General features: G+C 44.9%; 1 protein-coding gene across 1 annotated transcript; it reads left to right on the top strand.

Moving 5' to 3' along the window:
• Positions 1–9,421: 9,421 nt before the first annotated feature.
• On the top strand, positions 9,422–17,904 carry NDFIP1 (Nedd4 family interacting protein 1; the record flags this gene model as incomplete). The annotated part of the gene is made up of 7 exons (XM_027682640.1): positions 9,422–9,521; positions 10,265–10,395; positions 11,246–11,333; positions 11,504–11,628; positions 13,255–13,321; positions 13,894–13,999; positions 15,943–17,904. Coding segments are annotated over 6 exons (615 nt in total), but the record flags the coding sequence as incomplete, so codon positions are not given.
• Positions 17,905–17,918: the final 14 nt, after the last annotated feature.

Raw genomic sequence — 17,918 nt, 5'->3', positions numbered from 1 at the left:
CCGGGCTCGGCCGCGGAGCCGCTTCCCGCAGGCTCGGGGCCGGGTGTGCTCGGGCCCGGGTGTGCCCGGGGCCGGCTGTCCCTGTCTCAGGGCCGGTGTGTGCGCCGGGCCGGGTGTTTGCCCTGTCCCGGGGCGGGTGCCGACCTTGGCGCAGGGCGCTGTCCCCGCCGGTCAGCGAACCCCGCCGGGACCCGCAGGGAACGGGCTCGTTCCGCATCGGCCTGAGGTCACCGTTAGTTTTATTCCACCTTTTATGTGTAGGTTCCTCTGAAACCCCCCCGGCCAGGGGCTGGCCTTGCAGAGCTCCCTCGGGAATTCGGGGTAGTCCTTCCCTCCCTGCCTCCCGTTTGTCAGCAGTGCCCGCCCCTCGGGAAGGGTCGGGGCTCAGCTGGGCCCCTCGGTGTGACCCAGTTCTGGCCGGCGCCTTTCTGACATGGAGAATTCCTTACTTCAGGTGAGGGAGAAATCCTTCAAAGCAGCACACAGCTCGCTCCTGCTCAACCGAGGTTCTCACAGGAAATCGCTGTGTTGTGACTTTTCCTCGGTAGCATTTCCAGCGTGGGTAGGCTCGTTCTCGTCAAGAGTTCGAGATACACCCTCCCATGGGATGGAATACTTGTCTCATCTGACAGCTGGAGGTCTCTGTGTTTTTACATGCTGGAAATGTGAAAATTAAGTAAAACTCAGGCTTTTTTTTTTTTTGGTTGTTCTGTGCTAAACAGATGTGCTCACTTACAATGGCAAATCTCTTTGTGTTGTTCTTGGAACTGGTAGGGACAAATAACCAGGTCTCTGCACTAATCGCTTTCTCGGCGCAGTCCTGCCGTTGTTGTCGACCCCGACAAGTGTCTTCACAAAAGCCTTTTCCCAAGGGATTTAGCAGTGTGTCCCATCTCCTGGAGCTCGTGGGGATAGGTGTCAGGATTGCCGAAGGACCCTGTTGCCTTGGTCTTTGGTTACCCTGTTCCTGGCTGATACACTCCTGGTTTCCTTAAAGAGGGCTGTGTAAAGCTGTTGTTTGCCCAGCTCCTGCTCACACCTCACAGACACAGAGCAGACTCATCTGTGGAGCGTAGCCGTGCGTGGTGCTGCGGAGATTAGGGAGCCAGGCTGTGCCAGAGGATTTGCACTGCTAAAGACAAGCAGATAATGGAGGCCTGTGAAGCGACTGGTGTAACTGGAGCACAGAGTCAGATTTTCACATGTAAATGTATTCGCTTTTGTGTAGCTCTTTAGAAATTGCTTTTCTTTCCTTGCCCTCTGCCAGAACCCAGGTATTCGTGTTGTGAGGTGTCTTATTGCTGAACTGGCTCCTAATGTTTGTGTTGCTCTGAAAAACCCTGCAAGCTGTAAAGATGCAGAGTTGGAGTTTAGATGAAGAGGAGATGAGAGTGGGGGAGTGTCTCTCTCTAGCATTGAATGTGTCTATTTTTCTTCCGTATTTTGAAACTTATTGTGTGTGTGAATGTAGGATAATGAATGTTGACAGACTGATAGTGAAGTGATAACTGTAAGGGCTAGAGGTGAATAGGGGACCCACTAAGTGGGGGTAGCCTGGAGAAATTCAGAACAAACTCATTAAATCCTTTAAATTATTGGATTATGAGGCAGTGGAGGAATTTTAGAACTTGGTGGTTTTTCTTTTGGGTGATGGATGTAATGGATTAGTGGGGTTGGTTACACTCATAGGTGGTTCCTGTACAGGTAAATGTCCAAACATGCTGGGAACGTGTATCCTCGCTCCAGGAAGGGTTACTGGTGTATCCATCCATGTGTGTGTAGGAGCAGCACTGGTGAGGAGTGGGCACTATTGAACATGTACAAATATGTAAGATTCTTCAAGTCCCTGTATTTTCAGGAAAAAAAGGTGATAGTTAATGAGGATGATCTGAGAACAACAGAAATAGATAAACGAGTTTGAAACCTGTGTGTTTCCTCACCCACCCTTTCCTCAGCCCGTGCTGCCCTGTGGATGGGGGTTGGGAAGGTGGAAGTGTGGGCTGTGCCCCTCAGGAACCCCTTCCCCACGAACTTACAGCCTGTGTCCATTCCCCAACGCGGGCAGTGCTCAAGGGCTGTTCACTGATTTATTTTCCTAAGCCAACTTTCTAACCTTGGGCTTTGTTCAGGCATTAGATAATCTGATAAAAAATAGCCTGCGATGGTGGCTTTGGGCGATGTGAGTCTGAGCTCACGAACTGAGGAAGTGCAGCTTGATGTAGAATAAAGCTAAAACTCGGGAGAAGGGATTTCAGCTTCCCTGGCCCCTTCCATGTGGAGCCGGGCTGCAGGGTGACCGGGGCAGGCAGCAGGATTTGGATCCTCCTCTGCAGGCTGTGCTTGTGGAGGTGGGAGTGGGAGAGGTTTGGGAGGAAGGAGGGCTGCAGCCTGCCCTGGAAGTGTTGTCTCAGGCAGTGCTGTGTCCCAAAAAGGTACACTGTGTCCCACAAAGGGACACTGGGAGGCTGTTGTCATTTTGACCTGCCTTTGGGAAAGTTATACAGGGATGTTGTTGGAATTAGGGGTTTAAAGCCTTTTGAGCATAGCCCCTGGATTGTGAGTTCAGTGGCAGAACTGTATTTCATCCTTGGAATAGAAATTACCCTCCATTCTGGAAAAAATAGCCCGGCTTTAACAGGTTTATTTACACTCTGTGTTAGCCAGGTCTGCTTTTCACTTGAAGCATTCGAAAATAAATGTGAGGTGTATGAGTAATGTAAACCCACCTAGGAAATGGTGGGAGTGTTAAATAATGAAGACATATTCCTTTTTAAGTGCCATTTCTTCCTGTTCTACTTGTTGAAGGCTTACATGGATCATGAATCATTCCGTAAAGGGAGGTGGCTATGGGAAAAATAGGGAAGAAAGATTTTTCCATTTGTTTGTTTTTCTTTCAGTGAAACTGTAGAAGATAGAATTCCTGAAGATAGAATGGGAATAGAGTTTAAATCCACAAAGGACCATAATGCTTCCTTAAGCATTATCTGGGAGGGCTGGAGTGGAACAGGGAGGCAGGTGTTAGTTGCTGCCTTGTGGCTACCTTAAGCTTGTATTTAAGTTTTTAACTGAAATGGGCACACAGATCAAAGCTAAAAAATAAGAATGTACCAAATCTTTTAATGTCAGTGGTTAGAATTAGAGATGTCAGTGACTGTTTCCTCAGTGAGGTACTTTTAGTGTGCAGATGTACTGGTTAAAGATAAGAATGGTAAGAAAACTTCCAGGGTAGGTTGTTTACACTCTTATTTATTAATTTATTTTAAATAGAAAAGGAGGTGTCCATTGACATAAAAACCAGTAAAGATTAAAAAAACCCTGTAGCATAAAATCACTTGCACAGCTGCTGCTCTGGGGTTGTGATGAAGCTGCCCCGTGTCCAACCTGGGCTGTGCTCAGGTGACTAAAATCTGGTTGTTTTCTTCTGAAACACCCACCTCTGTAGGCAACAGTACCTGTCAGGTGAGTTCACAAGGTTTTAGTGATTCTATGTGAAGAAGTAATTATAGAATTAAAACACATTTCATCTGTAAAACTCAAAGGATGTGGGAAAGGCAGGGAAACAGTAGCAGTCCAGTGTCATCTCACAGCTTGTGTAAGAGGAGAAAATAGCTTTGCATGCACACTTTTAAATAAAATATTATCTCAGGCATCAGGATTGTGTTGAACTCTGAGTTGGGCTTCTTTGGTGCCTTTTCACTCTTCACAAATTCAGTGGGGCTCAGTAAACCCATTGGAAAGCGGCTGTAGGAGCAATCTCTGAGGGCTTTGGGTTGTTAAGTGGCTCCCAGAGGATGCTGTACCTCTTTAGGTGGGCTTGGCATCATGTCTTAAAAGCAGCCATATAGAAAGCAAGTATGAAAAGTTCTGTGTGTGTGAATTCTGATCCTTTGTCATTGGGACTACTGAGAAAAATTCAGTAATAAGGTGTATCCAAGCATTCTGTTCTTTCCTCTTGTGAAATATTCAAATTTGGTATATGATGGCACAATCAGATTTTTTTTAACTTTCTTCATATGACACTTTTTAAAAATGTGATATTTTAAAATGTTTAAAAGATCCAGAATTCTTTCTGTGATGCCTTAATGTCCAGAAAAATATTAATCTGATCCTGAATGTTATCAGAAGGCTTTATGTTTTGTTAGGTGTGAGAAATTTAATTACAGCTATCTAAGATTAAAACCTACTTCTGCCATATTAAGACCTTGAACACTCAAGTCTAAGACCAGTCTATGGGTGCAGGTTTGTGCTGGCCCGAGTGCTTGTTTACAGTCTGTCCAGACTGGTCTAATTCCCCATTTGAACAGAAAGGAGGGAATTACATTAGTGTGTTTCCCAGGACTGAGGAGTATTTCTTTGTTGTCAGGCCCTTGGCTGCAGTGAGTCAGAGAAGAACAGCATCCTTGTGAGCACAGGTTGTATTTTGACGGATGTAAAATACGTTTTGGTTTGTGTTTTTACCCTGGTGGCTCCCAGGGTCATTGTGAACGTCCCCTCAGGTGGGTGTTCCTGCTGGTTTCTGTTCCATGTGTTCTCGCTGTATGCCAGGGAGCTGGTCCAGCTGGGGGAAAAAAAGGTGTTTTTTTGGGAGAAAAAGTGGAGGCACAGTTTTCAGTCCTTTATTAAAATGGAGGAGTATTTCAGAATCACAGAATCATCGAGGTTGGAAAACTCTCCTGATATCGAGTCCAACCTGTGACCCATCCCCACCTTGTCAACCAGACCAGAGCGCTGAGTGCCACGTCCAGTCGTTCCTTCAACACCTCCAGGGATGGTGAATCCACCAGCTCCCTGGGCAGCCCCTTCCAATGCCTGGCAGCACTTTTCATGAAGAAAATCTCAGGTTGGCACAGGCCTTGGAGGCCACTTGACAGAGCCAGGCTCTGCTCAGGGCCGTGGGGAGAAGCGGTTTCCCAGCACGGCTCAGACAGGAGCATTGGCATCTCCCCGGGGCAGGGAGAAGCCAGGGGAGGGTTGGCTTAGCGCAGCTGCCAAATGTGTCACCTAAGAAGTGCTCAACACACCTCGTGCTGGGTGCAGGGAGCTGGGGCAGACACGCTCCTCAGGGCTGGCACTGCTCCAGGAAATCAGGTGGAAGTGCCTACGGGAGAAAACAGTTATTTGCTCATCAAGGAGAGGGCTGATGGGTGTGGGTTGGCTTGTCTAGTAGCTTATCATTATTCCTGCTGATTAATAAGCTGATACTAAGTTATAGGAATCTGCAACAGCATCGGGCAAAAGTCAGGATTTCAAAGTGGGGTGCATTTAAAGTGAAGCATAAGTCAATATAAGTGGTTCTCTTCAGAGTTGACAGCAACTTTAATTTGCTTCCAAAAGGCCAGGGATATGGAAGGAGAAGAGTCAGGAGTGTTGTGATGGGAATGAGTGTAACCCTTTTTGTGGGCAGGCTGGTGCCTTGCTGGAATACTGTCAAGTTTAGTAGCAATACACATTTCTAGATATTTATTTATTTTAACATTTGGCTTGCAAAGGTTATGATTTCATAGTTCTGGAAAAAATCAGTCCTGTCACCTTTTAAAAAAAAAATATTGATTTTCTTTCTGTCATTAGCCTAAATAGCTGCCTTTTTAATAATCTCGGAGAAACCATAGTAACAACAAAACTGAGATCTGGTGAGGGTTGTCTTCACTCTAGAATTCCTCTGTGGGATTTTTGTGCAGTTCTGTCCAGTGTGCCAGAACGTAAAATAAGAACTGGAACACAGTAAACATTGATGATAAATGGCTAACTTAACACATTACTGTGATATATTGCTAAGGCCAAGCTTGTAGAAATGCTGATTTAAAGTAAAAATATTTACATGCAGACTAAGGACTTGGGGAAGGGGAATTTCAAGATCCAAAACTGTGTCAGCAGCCCATATGCTGAGTTTAGGAAATTTGGAAGAATTAACCAGTATATTTATTGGAAATGCTTTATTCAAAGTTTACATGGAAATATTTCCAAACAGTTTGAACTTTTGTGCTGCTGTGCTGTGGGTATTTACACGGGATATGTCTCACTCAGGGGGAAGTGGCAGCCAGAGGTGATGTCCTGCTCAGTGCCAGGCTTCTGATGCTGGTTTTTGGAAAATAAATATCTCTGGGTGTTCTGTCAGGCAGCTTTCTGTTGTTTTAGCAATCACAGCCAAACTGTTTTTAATAACTGTATGCATGGCTGTAAAGACTGTCATATTGCCACAAATATCAGAATCTTGCTTTAAAAGCTAAAATCCATCAGTGAATCAAGGAAAGAATGACCTCACAGCCTCTGCTGAACAGACTGAAGTCAAACACTGCTTTAAGCAGGTTTTCCAGATTATGAAGCCTCAGGAGTGGCCCAAAGGGGAATTCCTAGGAGCTGAGACTGTACCTGGAGCTGCACAGGGCAGGTGGGACACGGGAGGCCAGGGCAGCACAGCACTGCTGGCCCTGCAAGGCCTCATGAGTCATTCTTCCTGTCACATGAACCCTCCCTGCTCTGCTAAGAGGCACTTAGTTGAATTTTAGATGCCTGGAATCATTAAAACGGCTGGAAGGCATTTGTGTACCTTGTCCATTAGAAGAAAAATCTGTTTTTTATAACTGTAACCTCCTACAGCCTCGAGCTCAGCTTTAGAAAGTAGCTGCATTTTTTTGTGTCATTACCTGAATAGTGATGTTTGAAGCCAGCAGTGAATTCAGTTGCTTTCTCCCACATGACATTGGTGGAAGAACATGTATTTTTACTATTGAAAGAAGAACCAGTGGTAGGAGTTAATATTCCACTCAGTTATCTGTGTCCTCTTTTGTTTCATCTCTTCCAGTGTTGTCACATGTAGTGCTTTCCTTCCCCCTCCTTGGTGACTGTGCTCTCAAGCTGTACATGTCTTCTTTCTTACAGACATGAGGGGTTTAATTTCTGCCACCCCCTCACCTGGAGAGCAGGTAACACAGGGCATGTGGTATTCAGAGTGTCCCAGGTGTGCCAGAGCCTTTCCTCCTCTCTAAACAGACTGGGTCTTGCATAGGCAGAAGGAAAAAAGGCGAGAAGTGTGGGATTTTCATGGATAGGCTGACAATAAGCATAGTGGAACATTTTCTGTAAATTCATGGACTGCAAAGCTGGAAGAGTCACAGAATGGTTTGAGTTGGAAGGGACCTTAAAGCTCATCTTGTTCCACCCCCTGCCATGGGCAGGGACACCTTCCACTATCCCAGGTTGCTCTAAGCCCCATCCAACCTGGCCTTGAACACTTCCAGGGATGGGGCACTCAGAGCTTCTCTGGGGAGAGACTGAACAAAGTAGTTTGACTGTGTGTTTCTCTGTCCCTTTGGTTGCCCCTCGTGCTCTGTGCAGGCTGGTTTTGGATTTCTGCAGTAGTGCTGTCTCTTTTTTAAATTTTTAAAGCATATTTTAATAGACAATTACTTCACAAGTTGGTTTGCATTTTCTTCTAATGGCTGAGTGCCATGGGTTTATAAAATACGGCATTTTTGTTTCCTGGAAAGGGCTCACGCTGAGTGAGCTGGTTTGAGAAGACAAAGATTCCTTGCTGTGGTGGGAGTTCCTGCAGCTTCTCCTGTCACTGCTTCATGCCCTGGGGCTCATTAAAGCTGCAGGTGAGGCAGGTCCTGCCACCTCCACACCCATGGCCTCACTGCCAGGGCACAGGGAGGGATTATTTGCTGTGGTTCACATCTGGCCAGGGACCAGTGTTTCGGATGTCTCCCGCTGGCAGCCACAGCTGCTCCTGGCGTAACACGGATTAAATTTTCATCCGGATCACTGAATTTCTCCTTCTTCAAGGAAGTGGCTCAGCTTTGTGTCATGTGAGGAGTTCTTATCCAGAAAGCTTGGGGCTGATCAGTGCCCTTATTTTTTCCTACCTCTTCTGTTTGGAAAATGTGAATGGGGAGAGGCTGGTGGCTTGTTGTCAGACGAGCAGGGTGAGCTCCAGCTGATGGTGAATCAGAGTGCAGGGCTGTGGTGCTCTGTTGATTTGATACAGCTGGACAATGCTCCTGATTTTTTTTCCAGCACTTCCCAGCGTTGTTTCCTCCCCTTTTCCCCTTTCAGGCAACCTCTTGGACCTGCCAGGAGAATCACTCGTGTTGTCACCTGCTAAGCCCAGTCAAGACTTTCACAGAGGATGTGGATATGGTTTGATCTGGAACAGGCTATAGATTATAGACTTTCACTGGCAGAGGTTGCCCAGAGAAGTGTGCCTGCCCCATCCCTGGAGGTGTTCAAGGCCAGGGCAGACAGGGCTTGGAGCAACCTGCTCTAGTGGATGCTGTCCCTGCCCATGGCAGGGGGTGGAATGAGATGAGCTTTAAGGTCCCTTCCAACCCAAACAATCCTGGGATTCTGTAACCTTTGATCTTAGGCAGCAAAAGAATAGAAACCCAAAACACAGTTGTATATCCAAAGTCTGCCTTTAGAAGTGTGAGCTGCTTGAGTTTTTTTCCCCTGATAAGACGTACAAGTGAAATAAGAACATAGCCCCACTCCCTCAACCCCTGAGTTAGGTCTGGAAGGACTTGAATGGCAACATATCTTTCCAAAGGAAAGAAGGCAAAATGTCATGGATGGCTTCAGGAGCATTGGCTGGATGTGCAGGAGGGAAAGCTCAAGAAGATGTTGTTCAGTGGTGATTGCAAACAAGGGCAGTACCTCCTGCTCAGGGCAGTGGTTCAGTCCCAAGATGCTTTTTTGAGGTGAGTTGTTGTTCTGCAGACAACCTCAGCAACTTTGCTGCTGAGATGATGGGAAATGGAAAGAAGTTAAAAACGAGATGGCAGCTGTAGCCTCATTTCTGGTGTGTTCTGCTTTGAATTGTTGGCCTGGTACTGCTGCTTCCCTGATCAAAGCCGGCCTGGCACACCTGCCTCGTGCAAGTGACACTGTACCCGTGATAGCTCTGTGGTTATTTATACAGAGCCTGTGGGAAGCACAGTGCACAAAATAAACCATCTTCTTTTCAGTCATGCAGTGTGAAAGGTTGAAAGGAAATGGCAAGCTTCATACTTACGTGCATCATTATGTAATGTATCCATGGAAAAACACTTCCTTAGCAAAGCCACAGGCAGCAATGGAGTCTTTTGTTGGGTATCTCACAGTATTTCTTTGACTAAAACACACGCAACTGCAGCTCCTAAGCAGTGGGAGCTGAGGAAGTGCCAGGGAAATGGAAAGGTACTGGAAAGCTGTGTGCTGTGCTTTGTTGGAGTCCAGGTGTGTGAGGAGAGGATTTAAAAACACATTAAAACCGAGATGGCACATTGATCATTCAAGTGGGAGTGCTTCGGAGGGAGGCCGAGCAGCTGCTCAGTGTCCCGTGGTGCTGCAGAACAGTCTCCTTCCAGAAGAGTCTGTTGTGTGCAATTAAAGCTGCAGGGGTGATGTGTCAGCACTCAAGGACCCCCCTTAACCTCCTGTGTGTGGGTCTGTTCAGCTGCAGAATGAAGAGGAGCCAGGTGAGACTGCGCCGGTGGTGAGCGATGCCCCTCCGCCCTACAGCAGCATTTCTGCGGAGAACACAGGTAATTTACCTGCCAGGAAAGGGCTGGGCTTGCTCTGCTGTTGTTCATTGCTCTCCTTGTCGATGGCTGGCACTTCCCAAGCTGCAGGGATCAGAATTGATCCAGAGAGCCTTGTTGGTACTTGTGGTTTAGGAGATGCATTTTGGCTGTGTTCGTCTGATGTCATCCCATCAAGTGGTGTTAAAGTTACAGTTCACAGTGTTCTCAGTAAATTGAAGACAGTTAAAAATCAAAGTGCTATGAGGATTTGTGGTTCTCCTCTCATTATTTGGCATTTGGATGATACTGTGTCCCTTCCCAAAAGGACTTGTTACTTAAAAGCATTTAAAGAATTCACTCTTCCTGCACTTTTCACTAACTAAAGACTTGGTCATAAGAATTGTACTTCTGATTCATCCTCCTGTCATGTCACTAATAACTTCAATAACCACTTAGTAACTACTTGGATCTGGAAATACAACTATTTCTGAGTATCCAAATCAGGAGAGACACAGCAAGTGGTGTTGTTTTAAACATAAGTACAGCCAGGCATGTTCAGGTAGTGTTCTGTGGATTGCTTGACATCAGATAAGGTGCTCCCGTCCTTTTCACTTAATGTTTTAGGATGGAAAGAGGCTGGAAGGGTGGGGAGGGGACAGGAAAGGCATTGAGTTGTTTGAAGTCACCTGGAACACTTCTCGTTCCCACCATGGTGTTTTTAAGGAACTGACAAGTTGCCTTCTCTGTAACTGTTTTTTGTGCAGCTTATTTTGACTACAAGGATGAGTCAGGATTCCCGAAGCCACCATCCTACAACGTGGCCACCACACTGCCCAGTTACGACGAGGCAGAGAGAACCAAGGCTGAGGCCACCATTCCCTTGGTTCCTGGGAGGGTGAGTGCACCTGCCTGCCTGGGTGTCCCAGCTTTTCTAGGGTAGAATTTCTTGTTTAACTCCTGCCCATCACATGCTATGACTTTTTTCTTTTGTGTTGAGGGGTTTTTTGTGTGTTTTTTAAGCTTTCTGGGGCAGTGATATTACACACTCCTGAGAGCTCTGTGGCTGTTTTTTTTTCTTTTTAATTTTCCTCTGAGCGCTGTGATGATGTCAGACATCTCAGTAATACCAGCATGTGCTATCCAGATTAGCTTGGCAAGCTGACAGAGGGACTGTACTGTAGTCCTATGCTCTGTCACTGGTTTTTGGGTTTTGGTTTTCTGTTTTTAAAAAGATTTAGGATTAATTCTTCAGCTGTCTGGCATATCTACCCTTGATACTCCTGCTGTTGACTTAGTTGACTTTTCTGGAGGTCAGTGTAGCTGATACAAGGATAATAAAACCATTCTGTCAGAATTATTTCTTTTTGCTTTTTCAACATTATCTCTTGTTCAGCCCTTTTGTCCATCCCTGGTAGCATTAGATGTCCACTGCTCATTGTACTTCTTCATAGAAGCCAAACTCCTTGCTGAGATGATAATTTTTTGATGAGTAGAGGAATTCTTTACAGTGAGAAGGACATGCTGGATCTTGACTATGTTAAAAATAAATTTCATATTATGTAGATAACATTTCATGCCCTGCATCATCTGAGGATGAGAAGCAGGAATTTTTTCCTGCTTGCATTTGTAGCCTTTTAGATTTAGGATTCCAACCCTTTCTTGAAGAGCCACATGCAGAACTGGGATTGCTGTATGGGCTGGACTGACTTAAATCCCCCCATGTGGTGTTTCCCTCTGGTTTGCAGGATGATGACTTTGTGACACGGGATGACTTTGATGACACTGACCAGCTGAGGATAGGAAATGATGGCATTTTCATGCTCACCTTCTTCAGTAAGTACATGATGGAATGAAGTTGTTTTGAAACAGTGACACAAAATAGTTTGGGTCACACTTATGTTTATGTAGCACCAGGAAAAAACTGTGTGCAAGGTGCTTATGATTTTTTTTTCTCTTGGAATATAAGAGTGGCTTGACCTGCTGCTTTTCTCCTGCTTTTTCAGTGGCATTCCTCTTCAACTGGATTGGATTTTTCTTGTCTTTCTGTCTGACTACTTCAGCTGCAGGACGATATGGGGCCATTTCTGGGTTTGGTTTGTCTCTTATTAAGTGGATCCTTATTGTCAGGGTAAGTTGTGTGGTGCAAAACAATGTGCACAGACACTGATATTCTTTTCAGCCAGCTTGTTTTTATCTCCCTTATGTTGAAGTTAGTGATAAATTTAGTTTTCAAAAATGAAATAATTTTTGAGCCACTTATTCACTAAGAACACAGCTTTTTCATAACTCTGTCCTGTTTCTGTGCTGAAAGTATTATTGTAGTAAAAGAAAATACAGATTGCACACTCAGGTATGTGTTGTGGATGCTCCATCCCTGGAAGTGTTTAAGGTCAGGCTGAAGAGGGCTTGGAGTGACCTGATCTAGTGGAAGGTGTCCCTGCCCGTGGCAGGGAGGTGGGAAGAGATGAGCTTTAAGGCTCCTACCAACCCAAACCATTCTGAGGTTTGTTCTAAATGTGGCTTTCTCTGACAGAGCTGCTGTATTGGATGTGGTTGTGTGTTGAGCAGCAGCAATGATCTGATCTGTGTAAGACCTTTACCCAGGTAAAGCCAGCCCTGCCATCAGCACAGGGATGTGCCTCTCTAGTCTCATTTCCTTAGGCTTTCCTGTGGAAATAAATGAATTCCCTAAAATGTGGGATAGCTGATGAGGAGAGTCGCAGTGGGAGAAGCCCTCTGGTGCCCTCTGGTGCAGAGTCCCTGTGGCACAAGAGGAGGGAACCAGGACGAAGCTGCTGTTCTGTTCAACTGTGTATTTTTGGAGGGATTATGAGAAAATATTTCCATCAGGAAGTTACTTGGAGTCCGTGAAATGATGGCACACAGACATCCCATGCTGAATTTCAGGCAAAGAATGTTGTTAGCTGTGCATAAGTAGAAGTAGAGAGCATTAGTGTTAGGCTGTCACTTCATACCTCATGTTTTGGGGCTGGGAATTCTAATTTGTAAATACAGCATCTGTTAACTTTTTCTGTAGACAGTGAAGCTTTTCGGGGCCATCTTTTAACAGTGGTGTTAAGAACTGTTTGCCTGATTAAGAGATGTGACAGAAAGATTTGATAACTCTGGATTTGATTTAAACTTTGATAACAAGTTTACATTTTGTTAGGTTCTTAGACTTGAATAGAATAATAAAAAAGAAATGATACTGTATTTTCCACTGGCACAGTGAACTTCAGTGCTCTAATAGTGTTGGTGCCTTTCATTCAATAGGCAGTAATTTTCCCAATGGAAAATCATGTTAGAGGGTTCCACAGATCTGGGATTTCATTTTCAATGGCTATACCATCCAACCTTACAGTGTAATGAACATGGTGCACTGCTGCAAGCCTGGTCTTCCCTTTCAGAAATTGCAGCTGTGGTTTATGAGCATCAAGGACACAAGTTAAAATATTCCTATATTTGCCCAGTAGTGCCCTTGTGCTCCACTGATTGCCAGAGTTTATGGCTGAGTATTGAATCTGTCCCATTCCCCTTGTTAGAGTTGGTGTGATGTGTATAGAAAACCAATAAATAACAGTTTGTGGAGGTAACTTGTTCCCTGCAGTGTGTGCAGTTGGTGAAGTGCAGCATTCCATGCGGTCTCCTGTGTGCAGTGTTGGTCTGGTTATTGCTGAAATTAGTGGGAATAGATTTGGATTCAGAAATTTCCATGTGCTCTAACCTTTATCTTTTTTGTTTGGTTGGTTTTCAGTTCTCCACCTATTTTCCTGGTTACTTTGATGGTCAGTATTGGCTTTGGTGGGTCTTCCTTGTACTAGGTGAGTGTTTGCAGGGGAAGATGCTTAAAAACTCTGTAAGTGCAGTTAGGATTTTGTGAGCACAGCTTTCCTGGCTATTAAATATGTGTGTGTGTAGATGTACAGCTGAATTGTCACCCTCATACTCATCTTACTAAATGCCTTCAGGTTTTAAAGGCAAGTAAACACTGTCCTTCTGCTGCCATTTCTTGGTGGCAGCATCCTGATTACCATCCAGAAGAGGTAAAGAAAAGAACAGTGCTTGTAACTGATACTGTATCTGTTTTACACCTTAAATGGAAGCATAGGTTATTGTTTTCCTGGTTTTAATTTCTTTATCCTGCTTTGGGAGTGACTGGATCTCATTTGTAGTCAAAAATTTTGTGATTGCCCAAGGAAAGTTTGGTTTTGAAATTGCCTGAAATGGAAAGATTAGGTGTCATTGCTACCAACAATAATTAACTGTATGTAATCAGCTCTTGTGCATCCCAGGGATGAGGTCCCTCTGTACTAGTAATGGGGAGTTCAGCTGTTCCCTCTCTCACTGAAGAAGCAACACCTGTGTTAACTGGACCAATGTCTTTTCCCTCCAGGTTTTCTGCTGTTTCTCAGAGGATTTATTAATTATGCAAAGGTTAGGAAGATGCCAGACACTTTTTCCACTCTCCCCAGAACCAGAGTTCTCTTTATTTACTAAAGGTAAACTTTCTACTTTCCTATTCTGCTTTGTTTTTAACTCTATGTAGAAACATTTTTAGGCTAGACTTTTCTTTGCTTTAATATTTTTAGAACACAAGGCAGCAGGGAACAGTTGTTTCCTGGTATCCCATACCCAGCTCTTGTGTCTGTGACTTGATGGGGAGCAGAGGAATACTTGACATTTCTCCCTGAATTTTTACTGTGAGGAATTTTATGTTCATTTAATTCCATGACTAGATATTGCAAGAACAGTCTTGCCCCTTGGTATTGCACCGTGTTTGGCAAATGTGTCTTTCAGAATTAATCACATACTTGAAACACGTGGTGTGTCCTAAACATGAGGAAAGGTCACAAAATGTTGTTAGAGGGAGGTGCCAGTGCCTTTGGCTTTTGGCACAGAGAGAGCAATTTGTCTGAATTCTGCCTGCTGTTTGAAATTGCTGCCAAGTTCCCGAAGAAATTACACTCTTGCACATCTTTGCTCTCCAAAAAACCCTCCCACCTGAACACACTGTCCTGCCTGAGCATCTTTCAGAAACCTGAGTGCCTGCAAGTCTTTTGCTTTAATGCTGAACTTCAGCCTTGCTGCCTTAATGGGGCTTTAAAGGAGGAGGCTTAAGTAGCTGAACCCTTGTAGCATAATTTCCTGCTCACAGCAGATAATGGCCTGGCATTAACTGTCCCTCCCTGAGGGGAAGGAAATCCTGGAATAGGTTGCTTCCCAGCTGGGGAATGCAACACGATGCTCCCTTTAGAAATATGGTAATAATGCTCCCATTTCCCCAAGACAGAAGAAATTGCAGCTGGGCCTGTGGTATAAAGAAACCAAACCAACCCCCGCTTCAAATTGGGGGTCATTAAATTGTTCAGATTTTAAAACTGAGCCTTGATTTTCCAAATGCACTTTCCTTTTATTAGGAACTGCAAATTGCCTAAGATTCTGCTTCATTTCTAGTCTGTAAGGAGAACCTGCAGCACAAAACAGCCTTTGTGCAGTGTTTTCCACTGGTGATAGTGTGTAAAAATAGTTCAGTCAATTTATTTACGGGTTTGAGTTCTGTTTAACAAAGTTCTGGTTTATGACCTCCTCCAGGATTTGTAATATCCTCTCTGATTCCTGCTGAGTCACCAGAGGGTTTATTTGCCCCAGTTGTATGGTCACGTAGTGTGAGCGTTTAAAATCAGCTTTATCATGTGTAGTTTGCCTCACTGAACATATTTTTTTAAGTTTTGCTTCTTTACCAAAACTTTATTTTCCATTTATTGAGGGAACTGTGTGATTTCTTGTTGCACAGACTTTTCCTGTGTTTGGAATTTGAAATTACAATTTTAGAGACCGTGCTTCACTCCTTTTTGTGAGGATGGAGGTGTAAAGTGTTTAAATTCTTATTTATGTGTCATTTTAGAGCTTTCAAAAAGCACTTTCTCCTTTCGATATACTGAGATAAATGTCCAGAATAATTAATAAATATTACAATTTTGGCAATTCCCCTGAAAATAAATCTTTAATCCTAAATTCTGAGTGAGGAAACTGCAAAAGACTTGGATTTTTAGTGTATTCTTGTTCTGAAGATGAGATTTCTTCCGCAGGGCATGATGAGAAGGGCATGGTGGATGAGCATTTTAATGTTAGAGCAGGAATCATTTTTAGAAAATTAGGAGGGGAGTAATTAGTGCAAACCATAAAATAGAACCTGGTGAAATGAATCCGATGGAAAGCTGGTGTTCACTATTCCACCTGTGTGTGCAATAATGGACATGATCCTGACATTATCCCATAAAATATGCACAAACTCCTGAGCACTTTGCTGGAGTCATGCCATTGTGTGCTGAGATACTTCATAAGTCTTTAGACATCCTGTGCTCTGTGTGAACGACATCCGTCTGTTTTCCAAAATAACACTCTGACTATAGTTTCGGTGTTCAATATCCTTCTCCGACAGATGTTTTCTGGCAAATGTCTTCCTGCATTAGTGAATTCCCCCCCAAGAAGCAGCAGGACACCTGCAGGAAGTGAATCAAGGCTCTGGAGCAGAAGAAAAAATAATCACCTGCTTTAAAATAAATAAATAAAAGTACTGTTGGAAAAAGAAAAAAGGAGAAGCATTTCTTTCTATTTGTTTTTAGGTGTACAATTTTAATAATTAACGCAGAATTCTGTAATTGTTGAATCATTAGTGGCTAATGTTTGAAACAGCTATTGCAGTCGAGTCTGTGACGTGCTAATAAAGCCTTACAGCGATAGTTTGTTGTGATTTGGTAGCATGAGCCGTCCCCGGAGCCAGCAGGGGCCAGGCTTGCTTTATTTCCTCCTCCAGCCTGGGAGCTGCTTGGGCTCTGTGTGTGCTGTACAGCCCATGTATGCTGTGTGCCACATCCTGTACAGCCTGTGTGCACTGCATCCTGTACAGCCTGTGTAACACTGCGTCCTGTACAGCCTGTGTAACACTGTGTCCTGTACAGCCTGTGTGCACTGCATCCTGTACAGCCTGTGTAACACTGTGTCCTGTACAGCCTGTGTGCACTGCATCCTGTACAGCCTGTGTAACACCGTGTCCTGTACAGCCTGTGTAACACTGTGTCCTGTACAGCCTGTGTAACACTGCATCCTGTACAGCCTGTGTAACACCACAGCCTGTGTAACACCACGTCCTGCACAGCCTGTGTAATAGTCTCCTATACAGCCTGTGTAACATCACATCCTGTACAGCCCCATGTACACCGTGTCCTGTACAGACTGTGTCACGCCGTGTCCTTTACAGCCCATGTACAGTGTCCTGTGTAACACTGTGTCCTGTACAATCCAGTTATGCCACAGCCCGTACAGCCCGTGTACACCATGTCCTGTACAGCCTGTGTGCTCTGTGTCCTGCACAGCCCCTGGTGCCATGTGCTGTACAGCCTGTGTGCACCGTATCCTCTACAGCCCATGTACACCATGTCCTGTACAGCCTGTGTGCTCTGTGTCCTGTACAGCCTGTGTGACACCATGTCCTGTACAGCCCATGTGCTCTGTGTCCTGTGCAGTCCCGTTATGCCACAGCCTGTACAGGCCGTGTGTGCCATGTCCTGTACAACCCACGCAAGGCCATGTCCTGTACAGCCCACGTACACTGTGTCCTGTACATCCTCTGTATGCAGTGTCCTGTACAGCCACATAACACCATGTGCTGTACAGCCCGTGTACCACCACATCCTGTACAGCCTGTGTGCGCAGTGTCCTGTCCTGTCCAGCCCGTGTACCCTGCATACACCCTGCCTGTCCAGCCCGTGTACACCATGTCTGTACAGCCCCCACACAGCAGGTCCTGTCCAGCCCGCATCCACCCTGTCCTGTCCAGTCCTGTCCTGTCCAGCCGTGCGCGCCGGCAGCGAAGGGATGATCTCAAAAGCTGAAGCGACAGCACCACGGTGGCTGCACACCTGCCATCCAGCAGCACCTGTGCTGCCCTTGGAGGAAAAGGCGTCGCTGTGGTCCAGGTTCCAAGGTGTCAGAGGAGGGAGGATTACTTAGAGGTGGCACAAGTATTAATTTTTAACAGTGTATATTCTCGGTGTTGTCCTAAACTTTCCTTTCGCACTACCTACTTTTTTGGGCTATCCGGGGGTTTTCATGGAACACTTCGGTAGTGTAAAACTGAAAGATCACATTGCAACTTTGTATAGAAAATTACCTTGCAAAGCAAAGGCCTTTTTTTTTCCTTTGGCTTGGGACTTTTGAGACAATTCCTAACATACCTGTAATTCCTGCTTTTATAATTTGTGTTAGCAGAGACTGATGCGTCGGAAATGTAGATTTAATGTGCACTCCTGTGCTTTCTGCCAAGTGGTAATTCACTTTGGAATTTTACTATGTTCAACCTGTAAATACAGCAGAACGTTAATAAATGTCACTTCTGTAGCAATTTTTGCTGTAGGA

This window comes from Neopelma chrysocephalum, unplaced genomic scaffold (genome assembly GCF_003984885.1).
Source record: "Neopelma chrysocephalum unplaced genomic scaffold, ASM398488v2 Primary Assembly neopelma1_63, whole genome shotgun sequence".
NCBI lineage: Eukaryota > Metazoa > Chordata > Aves > Passeriformes > Pipridae > Neopelma > Neopelma chrysocephalum.
Note: the sequence above shows the minus strand (reverse complement) of the source record. Positions and strands in the feature narration are given on the sequence as shown.